The sequence below is a fragment of the Solanum lycopersicum genome, chromosome 2 (assembly GCF_036512215.1).
Source record: "Solanum lycopersicum chromosome 2, SLM_r2.1".
NCBI classification, from domain to species: Eukaryota; Viridiplantae; Streptophyta; class Magnoliopsida; order Solanales; family Solanaceae; genus Solanum; species Solanum lycopersicum.
In genome coordinates this window covers 19,052,214-19,070,852 of record NC_090801.1, presented here as the reverse complement: position 1 = coordinate 19,070,852, position 18,639 = coordinate 19,052,214, and the positions used below count along the sequence as shown (strand labels likewise).

Sequence of the window (18,639 nt, the reverse complement as noted above, 5' to 3'; positions counted from 1 at the left end):
CAATTTTTTTCATCACAAGAGCTTGATTCTATCTTTAATTTTGATTAAATTTGTGATGTATATGCTTTTATTTAATGTTAATGTTGGGTTTGAGTTTCAAGTTCATTCTATCTCCTATGTTTGTGAAAATGCTTTGCTATAGCTAACTGAGTTCTTGATTTTTTAAGTGTGTGTGTATGTGATAGCCCCAATTGTCCTTGAGTATCGAATTTTTTTTCTCTTAATGTAATGTATGTCTTCACATTGTTTTGTGATGTCTAAAGGGGAAAGCGCATACTTGTGTAATATTTATAACTTAATTGGTCTAACTTGATCCTCTAATGTATTTGCTTTGTGTATTGACTTTTAGAAACTCAAATAACACAGATTAATCTATTCACATGAGAAGAGATGGATTGTCATCATCAACAAAGGGAAATTTGTTAGAACGAGAAAGATTTTGTTAATTGACAAATAGAGGAATAGATGAATGAAATAGATTGCACAACGTGTGCCTTTCAGACCGAATCCGACTTGGATAAGGAGAACGTCAACCACGCGAATTAGAAATTATAAAGGTTGTGGAAGTATTATTTTTTCGACAAGCAACCAGTACAGAAAGTTTCCTTTTTATAAAGGATTTTGCTGGCAAGATAGTTTTCTTAATCAAATAGGAAAACTAGAAAAACTAGGAAGCCAAAGTAAATAAGGAAGTAAAGGGCGTAAATAAAGAGTTCAAGAAGGAAATAAATCAAAGTGAAGTCAAGAAAGAAAACTAAAGACAAGTTTGAGTTGAACTATGAGTTCCACAAGAAGTAAGAATCCTACGAGTGAGCTTCTAAGTTTAAGAGAAAAAGGAAGCAGAACACAAGTAGGATTTCTAGTTGAAATAGGTTTTAGATTCAAGTCCAAACCGATAAATAGGATGATAGTTTCGCTTGAGAAAATTGCACACTTACATAGAGAGAAGATCAAAACAAGAACAAGAGTTTGAGAAAGTTTTGAGATTTATTGGGGAGTGTTGCCAGTTTGTGAAGAAAAAGTTGTATGATTGTAACTAAAAGTTTTGATTACAATCAAGTGTTTGTAGGATTCGTCTAACAAGTTTGAGAAACTTGACGGACAGTAGAAGACTTAAAGCTGGGTTTTCTTTTGTCTCGGGTAGCTAGGAATTAGAGTTTATAATTCCTTTAGTTACATAGGTTTGTAACCCGTTGTTGAGGGTCAAAGTTTAATGAAGAGGTTAAATTCTACAGAGGTGTAGGTCATGGTTTTTTCCTTTTATGAGTTGGGGTTTTTCGCGATAAAATAGTGTTTATTATTTTATTTGCTTTACAAAACGTAACTATTGTAATCTGTAAAAGAAAATATAGAATGTACTTGTTTCTTAGGAAAATTTAGGGTCAGAATTTCAACACTAATCTATACAAAATTTATATGCAAATTCATACACTCATCTCAACTTGATGGAGAAGTTTTGAGATTGAATTGAAAAAATCACACTTCAATCCAGTGATTATTCTTCTTAACTTTTTCAATTAGAACCCTAAAATTTCAACTTGAGATTCAAATTATTGTCAATGATGTTTTTTCCATCCAAATGTTATTAAATACTCTAACGGCCGATGTTGGATGACTCATCCAATCTTGTTCATTTATGATGATTGGGTTAACAATGGTGAAAATTGAATTTAGGTGAATGAAATTGTGACTTGAGGACTAACAATGATAAAAAGTGAACTTAGGTGAAAGAAATTGTGACTTGAGGGGCAGACAGGGAACTCAAACTTTCACATATAGCCACTTAAAATAATTAATTACTCTCTATAGCTATAGTTTGATAATTACAATTTCTAACTACATGTTATTTGAAGGAGAGAGGCGAGAGAGGGGGAAAAGAGTGGGAGAAAGGTGAATTGTATATGTATATTGGTTAGATAATTGTATATTATACATATGTAATTGTATATATGGCAAGAGAGATTGGGAGAGTGAGGAGAGAGGCGAGTGATACTAGGAGAGAGATGAGAGAGGCAAGAGAGATCGAGAGAGGCGAGCGAGAGAGGGAAGACAGTGGGAGAGAGGTGAATTGTATATGTATATAATTGTATGTAACTGTATATTGTACATATACATTTGTATGAATGGCAAGCGAGATTGGGAGAGGGAGGAGAGAGGCGAGCGAGAGAGGGAAGAGAGTAGGAGAGAGGTGAATTGTGTATATATAAGCTAAAAAATTGTATATTATACATATTTATTTGTATATCCTGGTGAATTATACATATACAAACATGACTAATTATACAAAGTCGAAGTCAGCCTACGTAATTAATGTATAATGTTAGTCGCGAGTGGTAATTATAGCAAACTATAGCTATGATGAGTAATTATATAGTATAAATTTGCTTATCCGCATAATTTTCCCAATTAAAATGAGAAGTCGTGTGTTAAATAAATTCATGAAATAGAATTGAAAATATCCATAATTCCACATGAAAATTGATTAAGAGTAGAAAAATTGAAGAGGTGATTTAAAAACGATTTTAAAAAAAAAGAGAGAGAGAGAGAGAGAGAAAATGAAAATTGTTCCCCTTTGAGAATTGAATGATTTTCTCCTCAATATTTAAATAGTCGTTTGACCGTGCGATCTCATATCATGAATGAAATCGTGAGAAGGAATCAACATTTGGATATGTGATTTCACATTGATTCTATCTCATGATTTCATATTATGACATTAAATTTCATATTCACCAAAATCAAGATTTGGAAATTTCATATCATGATTTGAGATTTTTTCTTAAATACAAAAGTTGATTCACAGATATATATTCTATTTAAATAGTCTCATATTTATATCTACTAACCATTTATTCATACGTAAATAAAATTAATAATCACATCATTAGTTTTTAAAATTTATAGGAATTGATTTGGTGAATATAAATTAGAACCGAGGCAGTAATATTTTTTTGATTTTTCATAATAAGAAAAACTTCACTTTCAGCTACATACATATGAAAATGTTTAAAGTAATTTAATATAAAAAGGAACAAAACTGATGATGTATGTTTGATAATCACTACTTCCAATATGTTTGATTTTAACATGAAATTAATGTACTAAAAATGTGTAATTGCGCAAAAGTGAAACAAGAAGTGAACCATATGATATTGATACACAAGTAAATTCATAATTTATATAGTGTTACATAATTATGTGCGAGATACCAATAGTTAATGAAATATTTATGGTCTAATAGCATGAAAATATAATTGTGAATGATAATGACCAACAAATGACTCAAAGTAATAATATTGGTTCGTCCTTTCAATCATATGATTGAGAAATGCAAGTTCAACATGAAGTGATTGTTTGTAATATGTGAGAGGATTATATAAAGACTAATATACTACAATTTATGTTCATTTTTTAAAATTAAATTAAAATTTAATCAATTAAAGTTAGACGAAACAAGTTACTTAAATAGAGAACAAATAACTCTATGATAATTTATCATGCAATTTCAGAAAATTCTATTTATTTGATAAGATTGAGAATAAACTATTGAGATTGTTTTAGGAGTTTTACAACTTATGTATCTCCATGTTTATGAGAAAATATAACACAAAAATTTCATGTTTACATGCCCAAACGAAACATAAACTTCATCTCATAATTTATATCACATAGCCAAATGAACCCTAAAATTATCGCAACTTAATAATCAATTCATATTTGTCCTCTATTTATTAGGCCTAAATAGAAAAGGAAGTAATAAATAAAGAATAAAAAACTATTACAGTGTTAAATACATACGTGGTGTGACATTTTTAATCTAAAGCAAGCGTAAGAGTAGTTTTGGATCAAAATATTAAAGAGTGAGGACATTTTAGGACCAAACAATATATGAATCAATTCAATTTTGATGGAAACTGAAGATTATTTTTCAGACTACTCCATATGTGAAAAAGTAGTTTTCGCTGGAAACAGAACACAAGCATTTAGTATCTATCAAAAGTGTTGTGGGCACAAAACTGAAGCAATTCTAGACAAGCTTCATGGTGGTTAGTTATATGTTGTGACTTTTCTTTTCCGCTGTTTTGGGCACTGCACAAGGAATATGCAATACTCTCCACACCTACAACTTCTCTACAATCAAGTGTACATGAATCGAGAAACAATAGCGGAATCATCACTCTGAATCTGAACCGTTCACCATCCTCTCAAGTGAATCCATGTTCCCAGCTTCTGGGATGGTATGTAACCGAAGCTTTTCAGCATCCTCACTAACAAGGAACAAACAAAGAATGATTAGCTAAATTCTACAATGACTGCCTAAAATCATGAAAAAGGTCACTTACTCGGCCACTCCAAATATTTCCTTAACAGTTAACGAGCTATCCCTTGAGCAGAATTCTGGAAGCTGTTTAACAAAATGGAGCAATTGAGGTAAACTCAGAAGCAAATCACAGTGAAATTCTACACTATACAGTGGTAAAACTAAATTCTACATCGAGTAGGAATACCCACAAAAATGCAGAGCCACTACAAAAGTTGGACGCAACAACTCAATATTCTACAAATTACCAAGAAATTTAGTTCAGATGAATGAATCACTAATCATAGTTTGACCCGACTGTTACTAATAAAATTCCTACAAGAAAGTGAGTTATTTAGCAATTCTAGGGGAAAATGTGAGAAATATACGTATTTTGAATTTAGGAAAATTTAATAGTCAAAATGGTATATTATAGAGTAGAAATGCATATTAGGTAGCTTCCTAGTTTATATAGAAAGCGAAAACTTTTTTCTTTTCTTGTAACAGGGAAAAAATGAAAACCATTTTGTGATTAACCAAAAGGGAATGAGGACCCTTTTTTGGATTGAAGGAGTACTTCTATATGTGGGTCAGCACAATCTGCCTTGAATTGGACCTGATGCTAATAACAAGTTACATTATATCTTCGCCCCAGACCAGTGGCAGTTCACACTTCCTACTTAAACATAAACATAAAGAAATCTCAAGCTTTACATGACAAAAAACTGGGCAAGCAAGTTGAGATGCAAATGATGTTGTATCCAGGGTCACTAGTTTGTCTACATCTCATTATGACGTTAGATCATTCTGTTAAAGATTAAAAAAGCAAGCTTGGAAAGAAACACATTTGAGACTGGAAAATAAGCCAACTGAGGGGGATATACTTTTTATTGCCAATATGGTGAGGGAAAATATACAATGACGGATTCAAAAGGAGGGTATCCCAATGTGAGAGATGAGGAGAAGATACCCCTCCTTTTTGAAACTGTAAACTTGAGGAGAAGCTACTCTTCAAAGTCAAAATAGTAAAGAAAAAAAAGAATTACTAAGCACTGTTATTCAAGAATGAAGGGATCTACATAACAAATAATCAATCACAACCAGAGGAAAAAGAACATCAGATATCATTCTGATGCAAAAAAATTTAAGAAGTAGGATGAGGTCCTCATTTGATAGGGCCCTTACCTCAGAGAGATAATAAATCTTCCCAAAAAGTGTTTGCACAGCAAGTTTTCTCTTCAAACCCTTCTCAGAATAGCCTGATATATCCATAACAACTGGACCTGAAAGTTGAGAGACTTGTTTACAACAAATATACTGTTGAAGAGATACAAAGTTTTAACAGATTATGCACACGTTGGGTGTGTTTGGTATGAAAGGATTTTTTTTTTTTGAGAACAAGTGGCTTGTGAGTAGAAAATACTCTTTAAGGAATATAATTTCTGATTCGATAATCGATGTAGTCCCCAACGCTGACACCCGAACTAGGACATGAACCCGACGACCATTCCAAAATCCGACCCAGACTTCTGATAATTTTTTTTTTAGAAGAATATTTGACGGAAGGGGGGTCGCAGGGTCAGATATGGGGTTGGGTGGGGGGAAAATTGAAATTTTTAAATTTCAAAATATTTTTCCAAAATCATTTTTGTTTGTGGGAGGAGGGGATAGGGTTCGGGTGAGGAAAAAAAATCTTAAAATTTGAAAGATTTTTATAACATAACTTTATCTTTTTCTTTTTTTTTTTGGGAGGCAGGGGGGGGGGGATGTTTTGGGTTGGGGCTGGTTGTTAAGGTTAAAATATTTGACGGGAAGGGTCGGGTACAGATAAGAAAAAAGCTATTGTAATTTAAAACAAGTTCTAGAAATGTTTTCCTTAATTTTTGAAGGGAAGTCATTTTCCTTAAATTTGAGGAAAATAAGTTGATTTAAAAAACATTTAAGCCAAACCAAACATGGAAAAATTGGAAACAATTTTTTCCTTCATACCAAACACAAGCTATACGATTTATATGGGAGGAAACCTCTACTACGAAAACAACTCAACACAATGATACAAACTCCTTTCGGTGATGTCAATATTGAGTTGCCTGTTCGACAGATTTTAAACCAAACCTAGAGCCTAGATGAACATCCACATTTCAATGAAATTTTTTTTTTTTACCTTAGGTCCTTTAAATAGTAGATGGAGTCTAGGGCTTTGGTCTAGTGGTAAATGTGCAACATGTGCTGTGTGGGTTAGGGCGCACTTCACGGGTTCAAATCCTTCCGCAGACAGAAAGTAATAGATCTTCTTTTGTTGATGTCCATGTACTTTTGACCAATAGAAAGAACACTAGACCATTGAAACTTGGAAGTGTAGGTTCTCAATCAAGAAGTCTAACCATACCCACACATTAGCTTCATTTGCTATATAACAACATGAGTTTCTTCTTGATCAATGAGACGGAATATTTTTGCTACTTCTTTCCCATTGGGTAGTGTGCACAGTGTGAGAAGGTGTAAACAGGCCTTCTCTTTTCATGTGTATATCAGACCTTATTTCTAAACTAGAAGAACATACAACAGATCATACAAGGAGATATGGAATGAAGGGCTCACAAGAATTCTAGTAAACCTAACCTTTGTCTTGAACAATTCGTCGTGAAATTTCGTTCAGTATTCCAGCTACTTCAGAATCAGTCAGCATTGATGCTTTCCTCAATTGAATTAAATATGCTACTAAATCCGGGCTAAATGGCTTCTCATTCAAGGAGTACCGAATATATTTTCGGAAAATCTCCTCCATATCAAAACCTGTCTGCAAATTTCACGTGGTTTAATTCAAGACCCTATTATGATAAATAACAGGCAGATGGAAATTTAGATTAGATATATTAAAAGAAAAGAAGAAAAGAAGAAAAAAGTTGCACATTAGAAAGGATAACAAGCAGCAGCCTATCTTCATCACCACTAAAGGCAGATACCTAATTCAATATCTAATACTCCTGCCCACCAGTAAAGACAAATCTCTAATTCAAAAATTCAATACCACAAGCAACAACAAAGTACCTTGAGAAGATGCCAAGTTGTAGGCAGATGTAGCAGTCACTTTACAAGGGAAGTATATTACTAAAGATATTGAAGAAAAGTTACAGAGGCATTGAGCCCAGAAAGAGTTTATCACAACTGCTACTGGTAGGAAAGGTAAAACTCTACTCTATCATCCTGTTCAACAACTTCCAGGACAGAAATTTCCAGAAGCATTAAGCTTTAAGTCAAAGAAATTTACAACCTTATCAAATAAAATACTAAACATTTTATTGGCTTACTCTGTGTAGCTTTTTGAATTGTAATATGGCTCCAGCACAGCCTTTTAGCTGATATTAATATACTATTACCCTTAACATTTAAAAAAAAAAAAAAAAGGAAAAGAGTACAAGCTAACAAGAAAGTTAATGTACTCCAAATTATTAGCTCCTAGAAGAAGAAAATTGTCAAAAGTACAAACTAGTTGGTCAGATTCTACAAAATCTCTACTAATTACTTCATGGTAAGGCATATCTACATCAATTATAAGATAACACAACCCATTTTAGCAAAAGAAGGAAAGAAGGAAAAGGGAGAACATACACACAGCAGTTCCGCTTCAGTCCCAAATAAGTTGTGGTTGACTATATGAATCCTCATTTTGTCATTTAAGTGCATATCACCATAATAACAAATAAATAAAGGTGGAAAAAGGCGTGATATATATATATATATATATATATATATATATACACACACACACACACAAATTGTAATAACAATAATAATAATAACAACAATAATAATATTATAATAAAAATTTCGTACAAATCTAAAATCTATTATCCTCAACAAGTAGCCATCACCTATATGGATTTTTTTCTTCCATTGTTCCCTATCTATAGCTAAGTCTGATTTGATACCAAGCAATTTCAGATCTTTGAGACCAATTCATTCTGTGTAATTTTAGGTCTACCGCATCCCATTTAAACACCCTAACTTACCATAGTTTCACAACTATGGACTAAGTTGCTCGGACTCGGGTGTGGTTATCCGAGACGGAGAGTCGGATTCCGCAAAATTTAAATTTTAAGATTCGGGGGTGTGAATCCGAGCATGGATACGAGTGCGAAAATTCGGCTAAAATTGTTCCCTATTATAAAATATAGTTATAATAATAATAATAAAAATAACAATAAATATCTTGGAATTTAAGATTCGGGGGTGTGAATCCGAGCATGGATACGGGTGCGAAAATTCGGCTAAAATTGTTCCCTATTATAAAATATAGTTATAATAATAATAATAAAAATAACAATAAATATCTTGGAAAACACTATAGTAGAAGTATATCAATTATAGATGTACAAACATAATATATAAACTAAATCAAATCAGAATTTGGTTCAATTTGATTTGATTTTTCGTCTTATTCCAAATAATCCTCTCCTACATGGCCCATTTAAAAGCATAAATTAATTATGACTTGTTAGTTGTTACTAATTAAGTTTTTCAAAAAAAAATTATAATTTCTTATATATATATATATATATATATATATATATATATAGAGAGAGAGAGAGAGAGAGAGAGACCAACTTAAATTAGATAGACTAATTCATTAAAGTGTTGTGTTGCCCTTTCTTCTCCAAGAAAGACGTTTCTTCTCCCAAGAAACCCTTAGCATGCTCTGTTCCTTTTCAAGAAAGAAAGTTTCTCTCTTCTTTTTCAAGAAGAAGACTTGGAATTCTTTCTTCTTTCCCATGAAGCCTTCGCCTCCTCTTGTACAAGAAAAAAAGGTTTGCCTGCACTCTCTCTCTCTCTCTCTGTTCTTACTATTCTTTTCCATGGAGAAACTAGACCATGTGACAACTTCGTTGGAGAAAAAGTGCGGCCATGAAATTGATCTCTTCTTCCTCATTTTTTTCCTTTAGCTCTGATCAAAGTATCCAGATCAAGTTGACCAATCGAACATGCTCCCCGTACCTGCACCAGTGTTGCGTCGAGACGAAGTCAGCTGCAAAAATGAAGAGTCTGTGGAACATAGCCTATGAACCAGTGCATTTGTAGGTCAACACAAAATGTATCCAAACCTTCTCATCTGACCTTCCCTTATTTTATTTTCAATGTGTGCTACTTGTGCTATTACTAGAATGTGGCCATTTCTAATTCTATCTAATCAATCTTACCATTCCCATCTCCGCAAAACTCATCTAGTGGATATGTTGGACTTTAACAGCCCAACATCCGCTCATGTATAGCATGGTTGGTCTTATAGTTGTTCTATAAGCTTACCTGACACTTTGAAAGTTATCCTTCTATCACATAACACCATGGTAGTAATTTTCCATTTCAACCATTAGTTTTAATCTTGTGAGAAATATAGAAAAACAATATTATTGAATTGTTGTTATATCTACATTATTACATTGAGACCCTATTTATAGACCATAAAATACAATCCTTTATCAAGTAGGATACTATTTAGTATTCCTATTCCTATTCTAATTGGAGTATATAAACATATTCCTATTCTAAAAGGATTGTAAACCTATTCCTATTCTAATAGGATTGTATAAACCTATCCTATTTCAATAGGATTATCTAAACCTATTCCTATTCTAGCAAATCTCATGAGTGACATCTTTATCTATCATTCCATTCTCTTTGTACGAGCATAAATATCTAAAATTGTTTTCATTTTGGCACTGCAATCTCATCTTGTCTCACCTCAACTTCGACCTCTCATGTTGACTAGGGCTGGCAGGGGGACCGGGTCATCCCGCCTCGGCCCGCATCCCGTCCCGACCCGCCCCGGAACCGGCCCATCCCCCAGGGTTTAAGGGGATTAAGGGATGGGGGATGAGGGGACCGGTCAGGGGCCGGTTCACCCCTGCGTCCCGGACGACCCGGCCGGTTCGCGGGATCCCCCCCCCCCCCCAATTTTTTTATTTTTTTAAAAATTTTAAAAATGTATCCGTTACTATCCGTTGGGGAAACGGCTAGTCCCCCCCCCCCCCCAAACGGATTTATGCCTCTTTTTCACTTCCCAAAAACCCCCTACCACCCCCCTACTTTTAAAATTTTATTTTAAACCTTCAAGTTATTATAATTACATTTTAACCCATTTTTAATACTATAAATACACCTATCCTCTACTATTTCTTACAAAATCATCTATTCTCATTTCTCTCATCTATTTTTTATATTCTATCAACTCTCAAGTGTCAATCTTAATTTCTATTCAATTTTAATTCTCATATTATTAGAATCCATATATTTCAATTTTCAATTCAAAATTTTCATATTATATTAATAAATATAATTATATTATCTCATATTTGTTATCAAGTATTGGCTTGGAGTTACAAATTACAAGTTACAACAAATCACAAGCTTCGACAATCGGTTTAACGTCTGCTATTACAGACGTTTGGTACATTCGTTTCATAATATTTATATTTTATTATTCGTCTTTACTTTTGTGTTATTATTATTTTTATATTACACTTTATATATATATATATATATATATATATATATATATATATAAGTATGAGTTCTAGCCAAAAAAATAGCGGTAAAGGAAAAGAGAAAGCACAAGATAACGAAGAAAGTAGACTTTTTAAATTATTTAATTTTGGTAAAAAAAATAGTAAAGAAAAAAAGAGTAGTAAAAGTGGTGGTACTTCATCTAAATCAACGAGTAGAGTTAGATTTAACATAAATGACTCTACTTATGTTGATGATACTCCTTATAATATTGATTCAAATGTTCAACTCGATCACGAAAGTTTAGAACGACGTTATGGTAATATTAATCCTAATGTTGATGAAAATTCAGGTCGAAGCTGATTTGGGAGAAGAGGAGTTAGATGAAACACCTACTAGTCCGGTGACAGAAGTTCCAATTCCAAATGAGACTATCAATTTACCGGAGCAAAATTTTGGACATCCACCCCTTATACCTCCCACAAGGGAGAAGGTGAAGTATCAATGACCTAAAACTTCTATTGTGTGGCAATTTATGACTTTTGATAAAGAAAATAGTGTTGCTATTTGTAATAAGTGTAAGCAAGCTTTTAAACATAAACAAGGTGGGGGTCAAGGTGGAACGGGGGGATTAAATAGACATTTGTTATCTTGTGTGCCGATTCAATATAAAGAAGCTAAAGCATTAGCCAATAGAAAAAAGGGAATTTCAATTAATGAATTAGATATTACCGGTAATGCATCGATGGGGGCTTCTAACATGGTTAAGGAACATTAGATCCTTTTAACCCCGCTGGTCCAATAACACAACGTAAATATAATAAGGAATTAGATCGGGAAAATTTAGCTAAAATGGTTTCTGTTTGTGGTTTGCCTTATAGTTTTCCTTCAAATCTCGGTTCGAATATATTCAACATACTTATAATCCGGATTATAGAGGTTTTTCAAGAAATACTGTCAAAACTGATGTTTTTGAATATCAAGGTAAACATTGTCAATTTCTTCGTTGTCTATTTAGCATATTAGATAGTAGAGTGTCTATTACTTCCGACATGGATCGTAGTGTTAATGGAAATTATTATGTAACTGTAACTGCTCATTGGATTGATCATAATTGGAATTTGCAAAAAAGAATTATATGTTATAAACTATGTATAGAGAAAAAAACTGGTGCATATTTAGCTACAAATATTTTAAGTGTTTTAGATTATTACATGATTATAGATAAAATAATATCTGTCGCATTAGATAATGCATCTAATAATACAAATGCTGCTAACATGTTAAAAGTTAGATTATGTCCAATTGACAATAAAGTTTTTCATTTTAGATGTGTTGCACATATATTAAATTTAGTTGTACAAGATGGTATTTCATTATTTGATTGTGGTAGCGTAAAAGTTGAATATGTTGTTACCTGGATTTTTCATACAAACAATGCTGCTAGAATTAGGGAATTTAATGAGCGTTGTTCACTATGTGAATTGTCACCTAGAAAAATTCCAAAAGATATTAAAACAAGGTGGAATTGTCTTTACAAAATGCTTTCGGTTGCTTATAAATATAGAAAACCCATACAAATGGTTTTTAATGCTCATAATGCTTACCCATTAGATAGAATTTGTGATGAAGATCGGGAAGAAACTAAAGAACTATTACAATTTTTAAGACTTTTTTATGATGCTACTACCATGTTTTCAGGAATTTATTATCCTACTATTTCATCCGTATTAATAAATATTTGTGCTCTTTCAATTCAATTTTGTAAATATAAAAAAATAGATAAATTTAGATTTGCAATTGAAGGTATGATTGAAAAATTTTTTTAAAAAAATTTTCCTATTCCTCAAGTTTTTTTAACGGCTACTTTACTTCATCCTGCTTATAAATTACAAGGTGTGAAAGGCCTTGTCGACACTTTTTATGAAACTTTAGAAATTTTACCGGAAGAAATTCCAGATTGTGAAACGTGTAAGTCTAGCATACAAATAGAAGCAAAACTTTTGTTTTAAAAATATAAAATTAGTGAAAATTTTGAAGGAGAAGTTGGTCAAACTTCTCATGTTGAGATTGATTTGTCAGTTCCAATTTCATGTTATATGCGAGGTTTTCTTGGTCTTAATTCTACTAACAGTGATGATTTTGAAGAATATCTTAATCAATCTTTAGAAAACTTGAAAATCAAAGATGGCAATGAAGATTTATTAGGATGGTGGAGTAGACGAAGCGATGCATTTCCAACCTTGAGCAAAATGGTTCGTGATATTCTAGCTATTCAAGCTTCATCAGTTGCATCGGAGGCTGCTTTCAGTGCAGCAAAGTTTCAAATCGGTGATCATAGACATTCATTGGCGGAAGACAGTTTGGAAACAACAGTTTTATTTAGAGACTGGTGCAATGCCAAAAGGAGGAATAACAATTTGCCAAAGTTAAGTAAAAAACAAGCAACTTGGATCAAAACTTGTATTGAATGCAGTGATGATGAATTAGAGGCACAAGAATTTCTAACAAGTTTGCCAACACCGGAGGATATCACCATCGATATGATGCGACAATTAGAATTAAATTTTAAAGGAGAAAACAGATATTATTAGATTACATTCGAGAACTAATTGAAACAGAACCCTTCCTAGAAGGTGGCTGCGTAAAATTAGTTACTCATCTAATATCTGTAACAAATATTAGTTTTACGTATGAGAACTTATTGAAACAGAACCCTTCCTAGAAGGTGGCTGCGTAGATTAGTTATTCCACTAATATTTGTTAATTGAAAGTTGTAACTTATAAGTTCTATTGAATAAATTTGAAGGTTTTAACTTTTGTTCAAGTTTTTTTTAATACAATTATTGTTTTGAATTTTAATTTTAATATATACAATTAAATATATATACTAAAGTACTAAACTAATTTTAAAATACTTAATTTAAAGTTTACAATTTACATTACCTTAAAATATTCAAATTACAAATTTAAACTTCTCAAATTTGAAATTTAAAACTTTAAAGTTGAAACTTGAAATTTGAAAAATGAATCTTAAAATTTGAAAATAGAAACTTTAAATTAGAAAATTTATTTTGATATTTGAAAATCAAAAATTAAATTTAAAATTTATTAGCTAAAGACGTATCATTTCAATAAAAATATATAAATATTTAAAAAAAAGAATCCCCCGTCCCATGCCATCCCGTCCCGTCCCGTCCCATCCCCCCAAATCCCATCCCATCCCGTATATACAGTGGGACGGGATGGGACCTATTTTCGTCCCCCTAATCCCGGTCCCGTGTCAAATCCCCCCTCCCCGTCCCCCGTCCCCCGTCCCGTCCCGTCCCCCTTCGTCCCGTCCCCCAGTCCCCTTCCCCGTCCCCTTGCCAGCCCTAATGTTGACTAAAGTTGTAATGCATTCGTTCAGTCTTTATTTCTACTTATCCGAAAAATCTTACTCTATGACATGTTTCTCCATAATTCAAACTTTTGGTTGACACCCTCAGTAGTCTCTTCAATTAACAAAATATCATTAGAAAATAGCATACACCGAGGGACGTTCTCTTGTATTATGTTAGTCAACTCGTCCATAACTACGGCAAACTAGTAGGGACTCCATGTCGATTCCCGGTGTAAACCAACTGTTATGGGAAACTACTTTGTACCACCTACCACTATTTTCATGCTAGTGGTGGCTCTGTCACAAATGTCATTTATGACATTCATATACTAAACACAGATTCACTTCTTTTCCATCACACATCAAAGGACCTTGTATGGTACTCTATCATATGCTTTCTCCACATAAATAACCACTATGAGTAGGTCTTTCATCTGTTTTAGCAAGAGTATTCCATTAGTCTTACAAGTAAGAATATAGCCTATATTGTAGATTTAGCGACATTAATCCAATAGCCTAACTTATAGCTTTCGGCTTATATTGACCATTTTTGCTTAAAACCAACAAGTGTTGAAAAACACACACTCCAAAAATGCTTAAAACTCAGGGGGAAAGGCCTAATACCCCTCAAGTTTGTTATTTAGAGGTGATACACCCTCGTTATGAGAATGGTTTATAATTTTATATACACCTCTATTGTTACACAAATGACTCACATATATCCTTTTCCCCAAACAGAAGTGAAAAAATAATTTTAATTAATATTTTTATTAAAATAATCCATGTAGGGGTATATTTAATTGTTTTAACACGAATTATTTTTATTTCTAAAATTCAAGAGGTTTATTTGGATGGTCAAAATTATTTTTTCACCAATTTCTTGTAAAATTTACTATAGATGGCCCGATTTTTTTTATAAATACAAAAACATAAATTAAAATATCGCTGAAAATTAGTTTAAAATGACAATATAGCTACAAAAATATTAGTTTTTTTTAAAAAAAATCCATTCACATTTCTTTCTTTTATTTTTCATATTTTACAATAAGAATGAAAGAGAAAATGAAATAAGAATAAAAAACTCAAATAATGATACTCAAAGAAGTAAAAATATAATTCATGCATGAAAAAGATCATATATATCCCTACATGGATTTTTTAAATATCAAAAGACAATTCAAGTTATTTTTTTAGATGAAAAGGATATACGTGAGCCATTTTTGTAACGATAGGAGTCTATGTGAGCCATTTTGGTAGCGGTAAGGATGTACGTGCGTCATTTTTGTAACTGTAGAAATATCAGCTCTAAATAGCAAAGTTGAGAGGTATATTAGACCCTTTTCCCTAGAACTGTTTTTCTTAAAAGAGCTTAAAATACATCAATCCAAACAGGCACTAACTACAAGATAAATTTATGACCCAGAAACATATTTTTACTTAGTTATTTGGATTGGTAATTATGACCTAGAATGAGAAGTTTCTAATTGACAATAGTATAGTACATCAATTCAAAATGTAATACTCTTATGCTTAAACCAAAATAATGTTCTAAATCAGTCCAGGCAGGATCTCTGTGTCACACTGAATAAGACATAACTCTGAATCCAAAACACACAAGGAATAAATGAGATCTAAAAAAACTACTGCTAAAATCATGGAGAAAGACTTGATGTCATGTTAAATTAAGCTAAAGATAGCAATATGGACAGCACATCATACCTTTTGTGCAAGTCCCTTTAAAGTTGAAGGCTCAACAAAATCTTTTCCTTTCTCAAATAACTCATCGATTGACTTGCATAGCTCAACATTTTTGTTCACCTAAAAAATTGTACTTGTCAGGCTGTTCATCAAGAAAATCACAATACTTCCCCTTCTACGAAATGACCATATTATATACTAAGAGGCTGATCACATTCACATATTGTATTCTTAAGCCATGATATTATGGCAAACACGGAATATCTTCCCAGTAGGTAAACTGGTGATAAGAAACTTCAGATTTGCAGTACTTTTTTCAGGAAGTGTGATATACTTTGAGAAAATAGAAAGATTAGATGTGCATTAGCAAGGCTGGCAGGACATTTGGAGCAGTTTAGCCAGGTAGATATGGATGTTAATTAACCTCTTCCTTTTGAGAAGGAAATGTTGGTATATATTTCTGTTCCTTACAATAGCTTCCAACTTAGTCCTTTCTGTTATAATATAATCAACATTTGCTTCAAAGAAGACTCAAGGGTGTACTAATTTTCCAAAAAATAACTAGCTAAAACTCTGAAGACAGAGAGAAACAACTTTAAAAAATTAAAGGACAAATGGTGAAAATACAGGTCTATGTATCTTAATAAATATTAAATGTGTTGCAAGGAAAAGATTTGGATGAGTAAACAAGAAAAGTTATGATACCAATTTTTTACGCTTCTCCCTGGGTGAATTGAACTTGCGAGCGGTTTTGACAAAGGCAATGACAAAAGTGATGCCAAAGTAAGTCAAGGGCACCGTAAGAATCCATGGGAAAGAGCTAGATCCAATCCTAGGGCCAGGAATTGCCTGAGTCACAGAACCGGTGAACTCAACCAGGTCTAATGCTTTCTCTTGTATCCATGGCATCTCCTCTTCCTCCTCATCTTCCAAAACTTCTTTCTTTTTGTCACTACTGACATTTGCGCCACTGTCACTCTTTGCTGCTCTAGTCGAAAAGCCAACTGTGACAACAAAAGTATTGCTTCTGTATCTGGGAAAACTCAAAGTCCTATTGATGGGAGTAGATAAGGTTGGGATATATTGGGATGTGGAGGCAACATGCGGATGAGAGAAATTGAGAACTGTACAAGCAGACGCAGCCATGGGAGACACCGTTAGTCTTAGTAGTGATGGTTGTAATAGGTTTGGGGATGCTAGGGCCAGGGGTGGGCTAATCTTATAAGAAAAAATTATTTATAAACACATCTTTATTTCAAAAAAATCCCTTAAACACTATATTCCAGCTTATAACAGATTAATTACTTTTATGTGTGAATTAATTTAATTTAATTTTATTAAATATTTAATATTTATAATTTTACATTTATTATTAAATAATATAAATAAAAAATTTACCACAATTATCTCTTACACATTTTTAAAGATTTTTAACTTGATTCTTATTTTTTACCATTACATGTCAAATCACACCCCTAATGTCACCACACTGGTTTGCATAAGCACCCTCACTCCACGCTTAAGAATTATCAATTCATCTTTCACATCTTCAATCATCTTCTAAAGAAATCGTTTATACATCTTAATATCACATTTTCAATAAGAAAAGCTTTATTCTACAATCAAAAGAAAGGGCAAATTCACAATATTAAGAATCGAGTTTTTAAAATTTTTGATTAAACATATCGAAGAAACATGAGCATACTCCTAGAAGGAGCCCGACAATAGTATAAGCGAGTTTCGTTGTTAAAATAGAGGCTCCGAACTTTAACATACTGACTCAAATGTCATCGCCAAAAAAGAATGCAAGTCCGGCGAAAAAGGGTGATACTTCTGATAATAAGAAGCAAACTACGGAAAAGGAGAAGAAAAGTGAAGCAAAGAAAATTGCAAGTCCTACAAATAAAAAGGGACAAAATATGAAGGGAAAAAAATGATGGAACTCGCTTCTGTTCGGACTCAAATTTTGTAAACGAGAATTTTTATTACTTATTTTTTTAAAAAAAAGCAACAAATGTTGATATGGATCAGTCATCAAAACACTCCAAAAAAAGAGCAACAAGGAAGGAGTATTCGAAAATCCCAATATCAAAAAAATGGCAAAAATTGGCTAGAACAAATATCCTATTTGATATATTTTTCAATTATTCAATTTAGTAGAATTCTTGTTAAAATTGTTTATTTTTGCATATTATTTTTGGCATGAATTTTGTTTTTAATGTTGACATAAAATTGATGTGATATATGCAAACATATGTATATTTACTATTATGGAATTCATATTAATTTGGTTATTCTTTTTATGGAAAAGGGTCAAAACTATCTTAAACTATTTGAAATATCTTAAATATACCCCTAAATTATTTCACCTCAAAAATATCATTCTCGTCAAACTATTGGGTCACACGTACACTTTTAGTTAACGGAAGTATTCATGTGTGTGTTAAATGTCACATGGATGCCACATGTGCACGTCGAACAAGCCCCAATCCACATAGAAGACTACGAAAAATGGTATAAACTATTCAAAATAGCTTAAATATACCCTTAAATTATATTTTGGCTAAAAATTAACCTTCTCATTTAACTGTTGGACTAGACCTGCCCTACTGTTCAATAAAAAACATCCATGTGTGTGCTAAAACGCCATATGGACTCCACATGTACACGTCAAACACACTCCACCTCCACATAGACAATTTAAAGCCCCAATTTCACTCTTTTTCCGCTCATTTCATCCGGAAAAGTATGTACCGAA

At 32.5% G+C, this 18,639-nt stretch overlaps 1 protein-coding gene across 1 annotated transcript; it reads right to left on the bottom strand.

Moving 5' to 3' along the window:
• Positions 1–3,869: 3,869 nt before the first annotated feature.
• On the bottom strand, positions 3,870–17,160 carry LOC101268332 (uncharacterized). The gene is made up of 6 exons (XM_004231673.5): positions 16,587–17,160; positions 15,903–16,001; positions 6,923–7,100; positions 5,486–5,583; positions 4,344–4,405; positions 3,870–4,268 (listed from the first exon to the last, which is right to left on the bottom strand). Exons 1-6 carry the CDS (start codon positions 17,025–17,027, stop codon positions 4,175–4,177), a joined length of 972 nt encoding a protein of 323 aa, XP_004231721.2. The 5' UTR covers positions 17,028–17,160; the 3' UTR covers positions 3,870–4,174.
• Between the last annotated feature and the right edge of the window lie 1,479 nt (positions 17,161–18,639).